Genomic DNA, 18489 nt, shown 5'->3' on the forward strand with positions numbered 1-18489 from the left:
TTTGTGAATGAGTGGAATCTGGGGTCTGCTAAATTCCTCCCCTTACTCTGAGGGTGAGATTTGGTCCATAATCCTGGTACACCCAGCCCCACTGAGCGCAGAGGAAGCTGAGCAATGTGTCCTATAACCAGCGCTTTACAGGAAAAGCTGGGTTCTGTTGACTGCAGGGACAGTGCCGGGTTCCACTAAGGAACACTGTGTATCATTTACCTAGAGTTCTGTCTCTGGGAACTTGAGCTTCTCAAATGTGCCCATGGTGCTGACTCCTCAGCTTTTTTAGTTCATAGGATCCCAGTGAGCACTGGGTAGGGGGATGATGCTGCCATAAACTAGTCCCCATTTTCCGCCCCATCAGACCCAAGTGTTGAGTCTCTGAGAGTTTCATGAATTGCCGCCAGAGGTATAATATGGTGCAACATGAGGTTTTAGGTATGTGGGATGGTGGGGTGTTTTCACAGCTTCAGGCTCTAGCTAGGATGACTTAGCTGGCAGGAAAGACATGTTGCTTTTGCCATGTGTCTGTTATCAAACAAGCATTCACTAAGCATCCACTCACCATCTGACCTTACTTCTTGGGCACAAGAAGGTTCTCTTTGGTGGCATAGTCCCAGTGGTCTATCTTACAAGTTATTATGGTCAACTTCCCTGGTAACTAGGGAATGAGAGAACTTGTCAATATTTTGAAGAATGAAGACTGAAGTTATATGTACCCAATGGGAAAAGGCCTCGGGATTTAATATTGACTAAGGGAGTGGCAACTGTGGTAAAATTAGATGTCAATGTGAGTGACTGTAATGGGTTGGGAGGTTTATACGTGATGACAGAAAACAGAATGTGAATGGAAATGATTGTCAGAGAATCTGAATAGGAAAAACATATGTTTGTCTGCTAATTTCTGTCTCTCTTCTTCAATAGAACTGACATTCTCTACCCCAGCATGAAAGCTATAGCTAGGCGGATGGGGAAAGAAGATGAATTCGTAGGTATTATAATAAGTAGTCAGTCTATTCTTCCCCCCAATGGAGCTTCAGAAATTGAAATAAAAACCCAGCAGGTATGCAGGAACTATTTTGAATGTGACTTTGAAATTTTGCTTTATGGCATAAGCATGTAAAACTACAGGTACACCCAAGTGGCATTTTTTTCTAAGACATTAAGTGGAGATTGAAGGCATGTAAATCATTGAACAGGCTCAGAGGGAACTAAGTATTTAAAAGCATGTGGAGCTTTGATTATGCAAATAACTATCGCTAATACCTCCATTTTGTAAGTCTAGATCTTCATATTTTGATTTTCCTCTAGTTAAGGTAGACTACCACAAAAAAAAGAGACTATGATAGAGAACATACTAACATCTTAAACTTAAAATCTAGCACACAATTATCCACTCCCTCCAACACACACACACCCATGAAAATGGAATATTCAAAATAGCTCCTGTGATTGTTTTTCTGAGAATAAGACAACATGATTTACACACTAGTCCATTTGGTGTGCTAGATGTGAGAGGTTGTTTTCCCAAGTGTTTGTTCACCTTGGCCCTGGGACACAGTCTCCACATGCCTGTGTTCCCTTGTGTCTGTAACAGGCAAGGCTGTGTTCTCCTTGTTACTGTAACAGGCAAGCAAATTTCTAGCTGTTTGAGTATCAGTGGAGATTCTCATCCCCTGAAGATCAAAAATTCAGTGGCAATCTGCCCCCCGCCCCACAACACACACACACACACACCCCAGTCCCAAGCCCATTGCTTACCCTTCTGAGCCCTGGTTCTCTCTTGTACCTAGGGTCCTGTGACAGGGAGAAACATCGGCTCTACAAGCATAATGGGTAAAGGGCCCATGGTTATTGGGAGAGTTTTCTCCTGGTCATGTTTGGAATTTTAAAACTTCTCATGAAATCCTCCTTGATATCTAAATTGAGTTTCAGGCCCAGGGGTTTCTCTTGTAATGACATCTCATGAAATTCCTGACCACATTTAAGAGACCCCCAAAACACATGAGATCACCTCAGACATTGAGCACTTTGCAATTTATCACGACTTGGTAAAAAAGGGTTGTATTTTATCAACTGGGATGTGGGCCAGGAAGAAAAGATGTTGGTCTCCAGAGAGGTATATCTACCCCTGCAGAAGCACTTGGAAACCCAAGAAAGGAACCCTTCCTTCTTCCCTGAGAGAGAGTAGCTGAAGGACAGGACCTAGCCCCAGACCCATCAGCAGGAATTTGACTTAGGACCTCAGAGTATAAGCTGAATGTAGAAAGTGACTCTCAAACTTCTTACTCTAGCTTCAGAAACTTCTGGAAAATCTTGAAATTCATATGATCCAAGAAGTATTAAGAAAAGTTAACAGAGAGATAGCACTAGTGGTATCAAAAAAATCCAAGGAGCAGTGTACTCTCCCTCCCTACAGGTAAAGTATGTTTATTTTATTACTTCACAAAATAGCATTTATTTTTTTTCCTAATTATAAAAGCAATCCATGTATCATTTTCATCATAAAAAAAGTATCACAATGCCCAGAAAATGATATAAAAATTACTTTTTAACACCTTGGCCCAGAGAGAACTATTATCACTTTGATATATTTCCTTCTACTTAAAGTCTTTAAAATAGAAAACATTCGTTAAGTTCAGTCTCAACTCTGCTAGTTAACTCATAACTGAAATAAAGTCAAAATGGGTAAAACACATAAGCTTTTCTTATTTGTAATATATTTAAGTATATATATATATATATATACACACATATATATGACATACATGTCAAAATCTCACAAATAACATGTATTTGGGGTGGGAAGGCAATCAAAATTCTTTCCTTTCATCTGAAGTCTAAAGTCAGGCTCACTTCACGGACATGTGATCAGTGCACTTACATAGGACCCAGGAGTACTTGGGGTTTAATGCTCTATGGGTACCATCTTGAAACTCTTGATTTTAACTTAGAATTTGTGTTTTGTAACTGGAATTCAGTGAGTCCCTGGAGCATGCACCAAGGACTTGGAGCCTTTGCCTTACACACAGTTCTACTTCTTACTGCCTCCCCACCTTGCCAGGAGGGGTTCTCAGCTGCCTACTCATCTGCTCTCTGGCACCCTAGGCACCCCCAATCTCCCCCTCAGCATCCCCACCCAGCAATTGCTGCCACCCTTCTCTCCACCAGGGGCTTGAGCAAGAGGAAGATCAGGATATGTGTACCTAGTAGTATCTCAAGGACCCTAGTCTGGCAACATCATGGTACATCTGATGGGTGACTCAGTGGGAGCAAGCCTATTGCCTATCCTTAGATTTGTACAATATCCTGGGATGGAGGTTACAATACCCTTTGGCTGGCCTGTCCACAGTGGGCCCGTGGGAAGGAAGGAAAGCTGCCTGGCTCAACTTCTCTGCCCCTGGCCAGGACATGGGGCCGCCATCCCGCAGCTGCATATACACTCATGCTTCCGGTCACAGGCTGGAGCCCCTGGGTGCCTGGAGGGTCACACTTGCCTTACAAGCATTCCTGTGCCCAAGGAGTACAACATTAAAAATGAATAAAAACACCATGCCAGGTGAAGAAAGAGACTGCAGAAGAAAGGAAACACCATATTTTAGTACCTATAGTGGTGCTTTTTTCCTCTACTTTTTGAATAAGAAGCCCTGCATTTTTATTTTGCCCACGGTGTCATAGATTATGTAGCTGGTCCTGTCTAAACTTCAATGTCTACTCCTGACTCCTACTAATTCTGTAGGAAAAATCCATAACCTTTAAATGACAGAGAAGTTGTTTAACTAGGAAACCCAATTAGATTTTTCTTTTGAGCCAAAGTCCACAGATACTGTAATGTGCATTAAGAATCTACATCCTCACCTAAGACATTGTCATTTTTCTCAGTGCTTCGAGTAACTGAATTCTGTCAACAGGGCTTTGGGAAAAGGCTATGCAGTGAGAGGGCAAGCCACTTCTCAGCTGGGGATGTCACCAGAGAGCTAAATGTCACCAGAGAGCTAAGTGAGGTTGAACTTCAATTACAGAGCATTTAACAAGACACAAAGCACTTGTTGTCTGTGCTGTGTTTGCTGCATCCAGGTGGCTCCCTTCGAGTCTTGGGAGAAAATCCACAGGCATGCAGCAGGTGCAACCATGTGCATGTTTCAGGCTGTGGTTTAATGAGACACCAGGATAGTGGGGGAAAGGAGGAAGCATTTTTGCTTTGAGGTTCTGCTGTGTGCCCCCTGGTACAGGGTGCTTGTCAGCCGTGCTTGGAAAGAGCCTTCAGTAAGAGGCTGGTGGGAGTCAGGCAGAGGGGAGGGGTAGAGTTATTGTTAATGGTGGTAAGGTTGATATTACCAAAACTTACTTTGGCTAGAGTATACTGGCCAATTCTAAGCTCTTGTTCAGATTCTATACTCATGACTTTTAAAACAAATGCCAATAGTGAAGGTGTTTTGTTATTGTTGGTTTTGTTTTTGGCCTGTTAAGCATGACTCAATGTGGGTGTCCTCCCGTAGTGAGTTTCCCCAGGGCAAGTGACAGAGTCCCCGCTGTGTGCCAGGGGTGCTTTTATAGACATTTCTTCAGTGTAGTCTTCTTGAGACCTGTGGACCGAGAACCTTCAAAGAAGGCAATAAAACCTTGGAATCCCCACCCAACTACTGTGCATCTCAGCAGCAAGAAGCCACCATAGTGGATGGGGCTTCCAACAGGGGCTGCTTCTTCATTGCAGAGACCGCCTTTTGTGGCCAAGGTTAGCTTGGCACTAGGAGTTTCTAAAGAGGGAGTTGGGAATGGAGAGTATTGAGACCCAGGGGACATCCCCAGCTCAGACCCCTCAGGGTCTTCTCTGTCCCTGTTGGCCAACTCTGGTGTCTACATTTATTACCAGCCAGAAAGAAACCCTCCAATACTTCTCTGTCTCCTCCCTCCTTCCCACCTTGTTTTGGAGCTTTATCTTCTTGTATAACTTCTGAAGGGGTTTCCAGTTTATCAGTGAGCATCTGAAAATGTGGCAGTCACACTTGGTCCAGTGCTAGTTTGTCAGAGCTGAACTGGTGCTTCCCTGAGAACTTTAAAAAGTTGCTCCAGACATCCTTGTTAAGTCTCAGGGCTTGGCTTAGCAGAGAGTTGGGCTCCATGGATTCAAAAAGGCTCTGCTATTCCCCATATTTGACATTTTGGCATTGAAGTAATTCTTAATTGACTTTCTCAATTTCTCTGAGCATTTATAAGGTCAGCAATCTCCAGAGTGGAGTGCCTATATCTCAGGGGTGTGGGAAGAAAATATTAGAGCTTCTAAATAGATTAAATCCATATATAAGAAGTCACATGTCACACTCTACACTGAGGTGTCCCGAAATGACCACTCTAAGGCAAACCACAAGCAAGCACTAAGAATTAGTGGAGACACTTCTAATCCTGGTATATGCTTATTGTCAGCCACATTATAAGGTTTAAAAGATAACTACATCTGAAAAGAAGTCAGACAAAAAAATTTAAAAGGTCAAGAAAACTTTTAGGAATGTAGGTTGAGATCCAGTCTCATTGTTGATGAGCTTCACCCTAAGCATATCATGCTATACAATATTAGCCAGTGATAGTATTGTAGGTAGTTAGAAATACATAAATATACACATGTTAACAGTGAGTGGACAAAAATGTTTTGCTTGAGGGAAGCATAATCCAAACACTTAGGAGAGCATGGTCAAGGCCAGCATTCCCAGCAGTGTGCCCTAGAACACCAGTTTCTTAACATGTTAGTGCAGTGGTTCTCTCTATCACCCTGTACTAACAGACTCACAGGCTACCTGACGCTTTCCATTCCCTTGGTAACACAAACTGGCAAAATACTCACTGATCACAGTCTTTGGGTTCCCTATGTTTACCTAGTATCGTTGATCATTGTTTGCTCCAAACCTGTTCGTGCCAGTTTTGCTTGTCATTGTGTTTGAGTAATTTAAGTATTTTTTTTAAAGATTTATTTATTATTTATTTTGAGAGAGTGAGGATGAGAGAGAGAGAGAGAGTACATGAGAGAGGGGAGGGTCAGAGGGAGAAGCAGACTCCCTGCCGAGCAGGGAGCCCGATGTGGGACTCCATCCCAGTACTCCAGGATCATGACCCGAGCCGAAGGCAGTCGCTTAACCAACTGAGCCACCCAGGCGCCCCTGAGTAATTTAAGTATTATTTAAACCAATGACATAGGAGTACAAAAAGAGATCTGTTCTATAAAAACCAAGTCGAAATGGATAAACTGTGGTACATCCAGTCAATGGAATAATATTTAATGCTAAAAAGAAATGAGCTATCCAACCATGAAAAGACATGGATAAAAATGTCTATTACCGAAGCAAAAGAAACCAACCTGAAAAGACTACATATTGTATGATTCCAAATATATGACTTTCAAGAAAAGGCAGAACAATGGGGACAGTAAAAAGATCAGTGGTTGCCAAGGGTTTAGAGGTGAGAGAAGGATGAAAAGGCAGAATACAGAGGATTTTTAAGGTAGTGAAACTATTCTGTATGATAGTATAATAGTGGAGAGATGCCAGTTACACATTTGTCAAACCCATAGTTTCACCAAGAGTGAACCGTAATGTAAACTATGGACTTTGGGTGATAATGACATGTCAGTGTATGCTCATCAGTTTTAACAGACACACCACACTGGTGTAGGATGTTGATAGTTGGGGAGGCTGTGTGTTGGGGGTAGAGAGGGCAGGGAATATGTGGGAACTCTCTGTACTATTTGCTCAATTTTTCTATGAACTTAAAACTGCCCTGGGGCACCTGGGTGGCTCAGTCGTTAAGCGTCTGCCTTCGGCTCAGGTCATGATCCCAGGGTCCTGGGATCGAGCCCCACGTCGGGCTCCCTGCTCCGCGGGAAGCCTGCTTCTCCCTCTCCCACTCCTTCTGCTAGTGTTCCCTCTCTCTCTGTGTCTCTCTCTGTCAAATAAATAAATAAAATCTTTAAAAAAAAAAAAACTGCCCTAAAAAAATGATACATTTGGATTGTTCCATTGTCTTTTAGTTTTCTTTCCATAAAAAGAAAGAAACAAGCAAACCAATAAAAACCACACACTAGAAAACCACACAATGTGTTATGGTTTCTAGAAGAAAGATAGTACAGAACTCCAATGAGTGGGTGCATACAAAGAAAAGGCCTAAGTTCTATGTTAGAAAATTGGCAAATGTTTGTATATTTTTAAGTTAAATAAAATGTTTAAGATACCGCAAGTCATTTTTTTAAAGCATTCTCTGGTTTAACAGACTTCTTTTGATTGACAAACCAACTCTTAGTCTTGATTGCAAGGAAAGGACTTCTGTGTTTTGCAAGGGTTGGGGGGAGGGGGAAGATTTTATTTATTTGTTTTTTGCCAAAACAAGTTTGAGAAACTTGTGGTAAGTAATGTTAAAAAGGTTTCTTTCCTCCAGGCCTTCTCAGAGCCTTTACTATCATAGTGTGCACTGTAACGCTCCAAAAGAGAGCGTATGAAATATTCTTTATTTTTTAAAAATTTTTTATTTAAATTCAAGTTAGTTAACATATAGTGTATTATTAGGTTCAGGGTAGAGTTTAGTGATTCATCAGTTGCATATAACACCCAGGGCTCATTACATCAAGTGTCCTCCTTAATGCCCATCACCCAATTACCCCATCCCCCCACCCACTGTAATGTTCTTTAAATTTATTTAACCACAGAACACTTTTCTCCCCTCATGAGTATCTATCATCAACTCAAGGGACTAGTGTTCTGGGGAGCAGTTTGAGAAACACAGGAGTAGAAATACACACATACATACACATGCTTAAAGCAATAAGGTTTCAACGTATCCCGGCTGGTCAGGAGAATGTTGTTTGGCAGTGGGATGCCTTCAAGTTTCAGTTCTGCTGAGCTCAGGACCCAGGAGCCACTTAGGCAGATGCTAGTGGTTGTGTTAGAGAAGTGAAATGCTACGAAACCAAGATGCCTTTCCTAGAGGGAGGAGGCTGACTAGAGGGTAGGGAGAGTGTTCATAGAGGGAGAGAGGGGAAGTGGTTTGGCCACCAGGAAGTCAAAGTTTCCTCCAGTCAAAGCACCTGGGAACAGAGGGAGAGGAAAGAACAAAACGCTAATTTAACCCCCAGTGTGCTGTCTCCTTCCCACCTCCATGCTGCCATCTAAAACTGCTTCATCTTAAAGAAGCCATGACCACACACACACACACACACACACACACACACTCACACTGAAAATGAGACCCATTTGGAGACCACAAACTCTACTTGGCCAGGAATTACTTCTCTTGGATGAATTCGACTCTCCCTGGCTTCCCCTGACTCCTGCCTACAGAAGTACTTGCATGTTTGAACTTGAACTCATGAGGAAGAAGTATGGCAGGAAGATTTCCCAGCACTTTGGTAAAATACTTAATACTTCCCCTTCAGCTGAAAAAAAAAAAAATACGTCCCCTTCAGCTTAGCCCAGAGCTAACCCCTAAAACCACCTCTGTGGGCATTTGCCAGGTGATGGCCCCCAAACCAGAGTGTGTGGCAGATGTGGTCCCTTGCCAGGCTTTTCTGTGAGCCAGAGACCTACCGCTAATGTACCCTGGAAAAAGTATCCAATTTCTTGTCTGAAAATTTTCTGAAATATACATGAGCTCTGTTTTGTCAAAGCTTAGACTTAACAAAAAGTCTTAAACATCTTAAGAAGTGTGAACTTCTAGGCACATTACCTCTATTGGATTTTCCACGTCAACTATGCCAGGACAATGGTATTATGTCTACTCACCTTTATTATCCTAAAGGAAAAACAAAGTCAGATTTCTTGTTTATGATGGAAAATAGCCAACTGTGGAATTCTGAAACCCCAGAATTTTCAAAATCAGGACCACCCAATAAATAAGATAATTGCAAGGGGCTCCTGCTCTGTGAAACCACATTTCTGAGAGGACTGTGCTGGATGTTTCCCCTTGTGTGCACCACATCTACTGTCAGAAAAAATGAAAGTATGAGTAGGAAATCACATCTGAAATTAGAAACAGCTGGAGACAGGGAGTGGCCCTGTGTGTATTCTTGCTGCGGCCAGCACCCCCACAACAGAAAAGGGAGGGGGGCAGGGCTTGGCTTCTATCTCTGACTCCATAGGTTTCTTTTTGTTTCCAGACTCCCTTGGGGTCATGCACAAGGAAGTAGACCCTACCCAACATAATTAAACATACACATGTGCTCTTGCTCTCCCATATGGAAGTTAAAGAGTGTTGATATATTTATACAGCTCCAGCACTGTCATATTAAGTTTTGATTTTTTTTAACAGCTAATACATTCACCTGACTCAAAACTCAAAACAGTATAAAACATATATGTTTAGAGATCTCGTTGCCACTACTGACCCCCTTTTGTCACCCCATGTAACCATTTTTGTTAGTTTTTTTAATATATACTATCAGTGCTTCTTTATGCATATACTAATTCATTCTTTCATCCAATATCTATTTACTGGGCACCTAGTATGTGCCATACTACTATATTTTAGGCACTGTTTGGGGGATACATCCCTACTTTCGTGGAGCAAAACTCCTTACTCTTGTGGACTTTATCATCTAGAAGGGGATAGGCAGATAATAAGCAATAAACAGCAGAAATAAGAAAACAATGGAGTAAGGAAGATGGTGGTGTGGAAGTTGGAAGCAGGCACATTGCAATTTTAAATAGGGTGGTCAGAATAGACTTCATGGAGAAAGTGACACATTGAGCAAAGTTTGAAGGTGATGAGGGAGTTAGATACTATGTGGGTATCTGGGCAGACAGATAAACAGACAAAAGAACAGCCCACACAGAGGACCTAAGTACCTACCATGTTTATGGAACAGAAAGACCCAAGTGTGGCTGGAGTGGAGAGAGTGAGGGAGAGTAGTAGGAAATGAAACCAGAGCGGAAGAGTGAAAAGAGGACAGATCACATAGGGCCTACTCTTAACGTTTACTCTGAACGTAATGGGGAGCCTGTCCCAGATTTTGAGTGACATGATCTGACATATTTTATTTTATTTTATTTTATTTTAATTCTAAAAGATGTATTTATTCATTTGAGGGGGAGAGGGGCAGAGAGAAGGGGGGAGAGGGAATCTCAAACAGACTCCCTGCTGACTGTGGAGCCCAGCTCAGGGCTAGACCTCACAACCCTGAGATCATGACCTGAGCCAAAATTAAGAGTCAGATGCTTAACTGATTGAGCCACCCAGGTGCTCCTGATCTGACATATTTTAATAGAATCTCTCTGGCTGTTGTTTGAGAATGGACTGTAAAGGAAAAAGGGTGGAAGAAGGGAGAGGCTGCTTTGGAGGCTATTGCAATAATCTGAACATGGGGAGATGGTGGTTCAAACAAGGATGGGAGCAGTGGAAGTATTAAGTGGTCAGATTCAGGGCATATTATTGAAGTAACCACTAATGGATTATGTATTGGGTGTGGGACAAAGAGAAGAGTCCATGATAACTCCAAGATTTTTGACCTGAGAAACTGGGAAAATAGAATTGCCATCAGCTGAGATGCCAAGTTAGGGAAGGAAGATCAAGAATTTATTTATGCCCAAATGACATTTAAAATGCCTTTTAGACATCCAAGAAGAGATACCAGGTGACTATTGGATCTAAATTTGAAGGTTGTGAGCATATGGATGATGTTTAGCCATGAGACTAAATGAGATAGCCAAGGGAGTGAATGCAGATAGAAAAAAAGGAGGTGAACCAAGGGCTGAGTCTGAGGACACTCTAATGTTAAGACCTGGAGGTGGGGAGGGAAAAGGAGAACCAGCAAAAGGGACCTAGAGGGAAAAAACAGCAAGAAGAAAACTAAGAGTGGTATCCCAATGTCTAGTGATGAAAGTTTCTCAAACAGGAGGAATGTGACAAATTATGTGACATGCTTCTGGTAATCGAGTAAAATGAATGTTTTTAATCATGTTGAGGTCACTGGTACTTAATACGAAATCAGTTTCAGGGAAGCTGTGGGGGCAAAAGCAGGTCAGTAGGCTTAAGAAGGATTTTGAGAGGTCACAGACAGTAAAGATAGGCCGTTCTTTCTGAGAGTTTTCCAAAAAAAAAAAAAAAAGGGAGCAAAGAAATGAAGCAATAGCTGACAGGGGAAGTGGGGTGAAGAGACGGATTTTTATGAAGTGGGAGAAATAATATGTGATATTGTGAAAGACCCAGGAAAGAGGGGAGAAGTGATACTGGAGAATGCTGTATTTCTGGAGTGATAATCTTGAATAGGCTTGAGGCGATAGCCCCTCCTTTATTATATTTATCACATCTTTCTTATGAAAGATGAGAATATTTTTATATTCACTGTTCCTCACCTGGCGTTTTTCACATAATAAACTATGGTTCTTTCCATATCAATACATGGAGAAGGTTCTTTTTTATAGCTTCATACTATTCCATTGGAAGGATATACCACAGTTTATGTGTTGCTTCCAAGCTACTGCTGTCCTAAACAATGTTACTCTGAATAACTGTGTATATGCCTCATCTCATATGTCAGCCTGTTGCTGCTTCAATCCATAGTCTGTCAGCTCCCAACACTTCTAGTCTATGACTATAAATATAATAGCTCTTCATTTCTTTCTTTCTTTTTTAAGATTTTATTTATTTATTTGACAGAGAGAGACAGTTAGAAAGGGAACACAAGCAGGGGGAGTGGGAAATGGAGAAGCAGGCTTCCCACTGAGCAGGGGGCCTGATGAGGGGCTCAATTCCAGGACCCTGGGATCATGACCTGAGCCGAAGGCAGACGCTTAATGACTAAGCCACCCAGGTGCCCTGCTCTTCATTTATTTCTGTTAGTTGTGTTAGGCCAAAATAATTGTTCAGATATATGTAGGGACTTAATGAAAATAGATATCATGTTGGATCAACAATAACATTTGATTCAGGATTTTTAGTTACGATAACAGAATATTGTTCACTGGGCTTCAGAGGTACTTTTCCAAATCTTTTCATTAGGAATCTTGTTAGAGATCTTCCTTATTCCTGTGTTCTGGAGGATTCTGTGACCTCAACCACCTCCTCCCCTCCCCTGCCTCACCCAATAGTTTTTATGTATTTGGAAATAACAGTTTCTTGTGTCCAGTGTTATGTCTCAGAGAGTAGCCATTAATTGTTGTTTAATGTTTCATGATACCAGTGTTGGTGCGTTTCTCCCCCTAGACCTTTGGAAGCACCATGTCATGAAAGAAAACTTTTCCGTTAGCAGACCACAGATAGTTGAAAAATTTAAACAGAAATTAATGGAAAATTACCAGGATGGTGGACTAGAGGTATGTATCGAAAGTTAGTCATTTTAGAGTGTGTTTTTTTGTAACAGAAACCCAAACAAGGAAGACTTTCCCTTTAGCACCTTTCCTAATGCTTCCCTTACTCCCTTAGAATAAAGATATGAATTCTGAGGCTTAACTCAAAGTAGTAATCACTTGTTATCATTTTAATTTTGGAAAAAGATTGATTTCTAATAAATTATGGGAGAGAAATTAGAATATGCATTCTGGCTAATTTCAGATTTGGCCAGTTTTTTAAAGTAACCTTGGAGTTTGTTGATGAGTAAGTTGTTTTTAGCAACATTTCCTGTGTTGATTTTTTTATTTTTTTAAAGAGTTTTATTTATTTATCAGACAGAGAGAGAGAGAGCACAAGTAGGCAGAGCAGGAGGCAGAGGGAGAGGGAGAAACAGGCTCTCCACTGAGCAGGGACCCCGACGCGGGGCTCGATCCCAGGACCTTGGGATTACGACCTGAGCCGAAGGCAGACTGCTAACTGACTGAGCCACCCAGGCGCCCCCTATTTTATGATTTTTTAAAAAAGTTTTTGAGGGAGAAAAAGAGAGTGCACGTGTACGTATGCACGCATGCCAGTGAGGAGGGGAAGAGCAAGTGGAGAGGGAGAGAGAGAATCCCAAGCAGACTCTATGCCCAGCGCAGAGCCCAACATGGGGCTCTATTTCACGACCCTGAGATCATGACCTGAGCAGAAATCAAGAGTTGGAGGCTTAACTGACTATGCCTCCCAGGCACCCCCTGTGTTAGTTTTTTAATATAGAAAATTTAGAAGAGAGGAACTAAAATAGCCTATAATTCCACTACCTAGAAAACATTTTTTAAATGTATAATACAAAAAAAAAAAATCAGAAAGGTAACATTTCCACCCCTCCTTCACTGTACCATCCCCAGTTCTCTCCCGACAAAGGAAACCAGTATCAACACTATTTTGTGTTTGTATATATATTTGATCCATAATAACTGTATATAATATATATTTAATAACAATAATATGTATTTAATACATACAATACACATATACACAGTCCTTGGAGTTTTCAACTGTTGACTATTTCTACACAGTGCTGAAAAGGCAGAATAAGAGAGTGTATGTGGCGCGGCGCCTGGGTGGCTCAGTCGTTAAGCGTCTGCCTTCGGCTCAGCTCATGGTCCCAGGGTCCTGGGATTGAGCCCCACATCGGGCTCCCTGCTCTGCGGGAAGCCTGCTTCTCCTTCTCCCATCCCCCTGCTTGTGTTCCCTCTCTTGCTATGTCTCTATCTGTCAAATAAATAAATAAAATCTTTAAAAAAAGAGAGAGAGAGTGTATGTGGCTCTATGGTCATAGCAAAGCTTTCAGGATCATTAACAAATGAAGCATTAAGTACGTTAGGTAGATATGAATCCAGTTGCCTTTGAAATTCAACCATTTTTTAAAAACCTGATTTAGTAAAATATGCTTAATTTTTTAAAACAATATTTCCATCAAACTTATATTTTTCTAAGCTCTTCAAATATTCCCCATAATTTTGTAATAAACACTTCAGTTTCTAATTACGAGGTAGAGAAATCACTAGCTTGGTCAGGGACACTTTTTCCTCAGAGCTTGATGATTTACACATATTTCATTTAAGTTTTCAATTACACCCAAATGTGGTCCTGTGTATTCTGATGAGGAGGTGAAGTGGTTCCTTTTGGTCCCTGCAGCTCAGACGTTCTCAACCAGAGTGATTAGGGTAGGGCATGCTTAGAAATATGTTTGAAGCAAAAAATTTGGTGGCTCTCCTTAAAAAAAGGAAAGAAATTCTGACATGTGCTTCATCATGGATGAAGCTTAAAGACCTTATGCTCAGTGAAAAAAGCCAGTCACAAAAGCATAAATGCTACATGATTCCGCTTCTGTGAAGTACCCATAGTAGTCAAATTCATAGAGACAGAAAGTAGAATGGTGGTTGTTAGGAGCTGGGGGGAGGGGGATGGGGAGTTGGTGTTTAGTAGGAACAAGTGTCTCAGTTGTGCAAGATGCAAAGAGTTCTAGAGATTGTACAACAGTATGAATGTACTTAATGCCACTGAACTTTACACTTAAAAATTGTCTAAATGGTGGCACCTGGCTGACTGAGTTGGTAGAGCATGTGACTCTTAATTTCGGAGTCAAGAATTTGAGCCCCACCTTGAGTGTGGAGATTACTTTAAAAAAAAAAAATTGTTTCAATGGCAAATGTTATGTGATGTATATTTTACCACAATAAAAAAAAACAAAAAGTCTGTGGCTCAAGATCTGCTCAACCCCTATGTATATGCTTTACTCCAACATTGAAGATGGGATTGTCTAGGAAAGAAATGTGGATATTAGGGCAAACCCATATCGGGTATAACTGAAACCCAAGGTACCCTGAAGAGGTTGGTGACTGCCTGCCAGTGTCTTGGAATCAGAGGACACCAGGACGTTAGAGCCCTCCAAACTCTATGCCTGATGGACCTCTAGCCTCTTCTGGATCATCTGCAATGACCGGGAACTCACTCTCTTGCAAGCCCACCCGCCCTCCCCAGCCATTCCTGGTAGCTCTTGCTTTAAGCAGTTTTTAGTGAGTTGGCTTTGGCCTCCCCACAATCTCCATCAGAGATCCTAGTTCTGTCCCTGGGACATCATAGGTCATGGTTCTGACCCCTCACAACAAGCCTTTAGGTATCCAAAGGCAGGTCAGTCCGAGAAACTCAATTAGCACCATTGCTAGCATGGGTGAAGCCTCGATAAAATTACAACGAAGGGCCTGCTCTGATAGCACAAACCCAAATGGGTGCCCCTCTGGGTGGTGGGTTACAAATTGTTACACCTTCCTCCAGATGGGTGCGGCCCAAGCCAGGGCACATGAACTGGAAAGGGGAGCAGGCACGGGACTCCTCCCTCACCTGGGCGCCTCTGTGCAGAGGACCTGAGCCCAGCCTTCTCTTCTTCAGACTAAACCTCTTTCATGTCCTTCAGTCACTTTATATGAGCAGCCCTCCCATCCTGGTCAGGCCCCTCTAAATGCAAGATCGTCTGACCAGTGGAAAGTGTACTTGTCCTGTGTGATCTGCTTTGATTAATGCCCATGAGTGTGCTGGGTATTGGCAGCTGCTTCACGGATGACACATGAGGCTAACAGTCACCTGAAGCCCACACGTTGCCTTCAGGCATCCTGCAGCTGCCATATTATTAGCCTTGTTCTTACTCAATTTAGTCCACTCTGAACTTCTTGAAATCCTTAAAAATTTGGATTTTTATCATCCAGCACACTCTCACTCCCTCCCGGGTTCATGTCAGCCTGCCCTCGGTCTCCTCATTCAAGTTATTACTGACAGTGTATGCCAGGACAGGCCCCAAGCCCTGTGCTACCCCCTTGGGGTCCCCTTCAGGCTGACCCCACTCTCTGGGGACAGTCTTTCTGTGGCCAGCACCCCATCCATGCAGCCCATCCGTTGTACTGTCGCCCAGTCTATGTTCTCCACTGGTCCACAAGGACATCATGAGGAACCTTTCCAGATACCCTGCTGAAATCCAGGTACACCGCATGCGCTCTATTTCCTGAAAAGGTTCATCTGACCTGATTTTTCTTGAATCCATATTGGCCTCTAGTGATCTTTTCTTCCTTCTCCAAATTCTAAAAAAAACAGCCTTTCACAATCAGTTCTAACATCTTGCCCAAATTTTATACCAAACACACTGACCTAAACTTAGAGACTGACTTTTATTGCAAATCAGAACTATAATAGTCTATTGTGTGGATTCCAGAACCATTTCCATTCGTATGCCAAAAGTCATTCATTCATTTAGCCAGTGTTTATAGATCTCCTTTTTTTTTCTAGGCACTGTATTAGATTAAAGGCAAAAGGTACAGTTCTTGCCCTCAAAGAGTTTATGGAATCAGGTGACCCAGAAGTGTCAGGAAAAGATACTTTACATTAAATGCTTTGAGAGAGGCATACACAGGAGATACAACCCACCTAGGGGGTAGGGAAGAAATAGTCAGGGAAGACTTCCTGGAGGAGGTGTTGTCTGGGCCAAGTCTTAAAGCACAAATAGGAGTTATCCAGATGAAGAGGGGCTGGGGAAGGAAGGTAGAGAAATTTTTTTTTTTCAATGAAAGGGAAACTTTATTGAGGCCCCAGGCCCTTGGGGCTCGGGCAGGAAGCTGCCCTGTGGGCAAAGGAAGAGCCGGTGGAGGGGCCTTATTTGACCTTATTTTTGGGGCGCAGGTTGTTGGTGTGGCCGCACTTCTTCTTGCGGCAGTTGACAGCACGGCGGTGCAGGCGAGCCTAACACTTGCGGCAGATCATCTTGTCACAGTTGTATTTCTGGGCCAGCTGGCGGAGGGAAGACTCAATGATGCCACCCCGGAGGCGAAGCACCAAGTGCAGGGTGGACTCTTTCTGGATATTATAGTCTGACAGAGTACGGCCATCTTCCAGCTGTTTGCCCGCAAAAATCAGACGCTGCTGGTCAGGCGGGATGCCCTCCTTGTCTTGGATTTTGGCTTTGACATTCTCAATAGTGTCACTGGGCTCGACCTCGAGGGTGATGGTCTTGCCCGTCAGGGTCTTCACAAAGATCTGCATCTCTGCTTCTGCTGGCGCGAATCCGCAAGGCCGCTGCCACCAAACCACTCGACCACCTCGTTGAAGAGAAAGAGGGCCAGGAAGGTAGAGAAATTTAAGAAGGGAGTATAGCAGAGTTCAGAGGAGGACATTGAAAAGGTGGACAGGGCCAGTTATTGAATGGCTTTGTAGGCAATCCTTAGGAGTCTGGATTTCATCCCAGAGTCAGTGGGAAGTCACTGAAGCATTTTGTCAGCAGAGGTGGGTTTTAGAAACATCATCAAAACACCTTGTGCATGCCTGATATTAGACCAATTATGAGGGGCTCCAAGATGAAACAAACCACAGAAGTGCAATTTGCTCCCAGCAAAGCCAGACTTTTGCCAAAACAAGGCCTAGCACCTGCCAGGCTTCACCCCAGGCTGGCTCTCCAGAAGAATCTGGTGATTTTCCAGCCAGTGCCATTCATCACAGTTCAGGTTTCACTGTTGGTGAAGAAATCAGCCCATGGGAGGGCATGGTCTTCAGTCTGTGGTTTTATGGAACCCAGGGATCTGCCCTGAAGGGGAGGTTGGAAGATGAACCTACTTCATGCTGCATTTTGAGACAGAGCTGACATTTAGTGACCTAGGAAGGCAAGGGTAGGTTGCAGAAGAGCTTTTAAGAAACACAATAACAAAATACAATTTCTCTGGCCTCTGGAGATGCTCAAGGGGGTCCTGGCCATTCCTACACCTCTGGTGTAACACAGACTCACACAGAGGTGCCTTACACTGGCTAAGAGGGGACGGTAGAAGGCCATTGCGGTCCGAATCTGCGTTTCTGTTTGTTTGGGATCCTATATCTGCTATGATGGCTATGGTAATATTAGTTTGAGAAGTGTTGGCCCTGCCAAAAAGTTGCTGGAGGCCTTACTGGCACGCTCAGGTCCAGAGCCTGCCGTCCAGGACAGTGAGGAGTGAGTCACTGTGGCTGATTCCAAGCACTGGGCCCAGCCTGCCTGGGCGGGGTCACCAGCCATGCCTGGATGGCCTTGAATATGGTCTCACAACTCCTCAATGTTTCAGGCTTTCATCATATTCAGTCTGGGAAATGTTTCCTTTGTCATTACTAAATTTGCGTAGCCTCGACCCTGTCACCATTAAGAAGTCAAGGGCCAGGGAATGGAATCTTGGTTCCCCTTGCCTTGATGTCAGAAGCTCAATCTGGCTGTCTTACTGTTTACTTTCCAGAGCAGGGTGGATTGCCCTCACTCCCACCCCCCTGAAGGGGCCCCTTGAGGAGGCCCCAGATGAGGGAGGTTGGCTGAGTACCCTGCCCTGACTGCCTGGCTCCTATTCATGAAATCCCCCATGAGCAGAGGGCTTCATCTACCGTCTCCATTCTGCATCTCTTCAATGCACCCAAGCTGCTGTGGCTGATGATCTTTACAAAAGCTTTACTATCTTTTCATTAGGGTATACATTTTATTACATATACATTTTCATATATAATTATCTTAATTGTGTATGCATATTGTGATTATATTAGAAAATAGAAATATGATGTATTAGAAAATACACTCATCAGCTTACCCTCATTGACAACTACTATTATTATGTTGGCATATTTCCTTCCAAACTTTATTTGTCATTTTTT

At 42.9% G+C, this 18489-nt stretch overlaps 2 protein-coding genes across 2 annotated transcripts in view; one reads left to right on the forward strand and one right to left on the reverse strand.

Moving 5' to 3' along the window:
• Positions 1-18489, forward strand: part of LOC112813989 (coiled-coil domain-containing protein 162-like) — a 60626-nt gene that overhangs the window by 25893 nt on the left and 16244 nt on the right. The window contains 3 exon segments of the mRNA XM_073894256.1: positions 916-1054; positions 2286-2415; positions 12172-12281. Of these exon segments, the coding sequence (XP_073750357.1) occupies positions 916-1054; positions 2286-2415; positions 12172-12281 (379 nt within the window).
• Positions 16384-16944, reverse strand: LOC112817098 (ubiquitin-ribosomal protein eL40 fusion protein-like). The gene has a single exon (XM_073893746.1). The coding sequence runs from the start codon at positions 16870-16872 to the stop codon at positions 16573-16575; it is 300 nt and encodes a 99-aa protein (XP_073749847.1). The 5' UTR covers positions 16873-16944; the 3' UTR covers positions 16384-16572.

This window comes from Callorhinus ursinus, unplaced genomic scaffold (assembly GCF_003265705.2).
Source record: "Callorhinus ursinus isolate GAN/ISIS: 27379988/994484 unplaced genomic scaffold, GSC_fseal_2.0 scaffold6, whole genome shotgun sequence".
In the NCBI taxonomy this organism is placed as follows: Eukaryota; Metazoa; Chordata; class Mammalia; order Carnivora; family Otariidae; genus Callorhinus; species Callorhinus ursinus.

Coding starts and splice junctions, on each gene's coding strand:
- LOC112817098 (XM_073893746.1), bottom strand. CDS start 16,872: ATGCAGATCTTTGTGAAGACCCTGACGGGCAAGACCATCACCCTCGAG.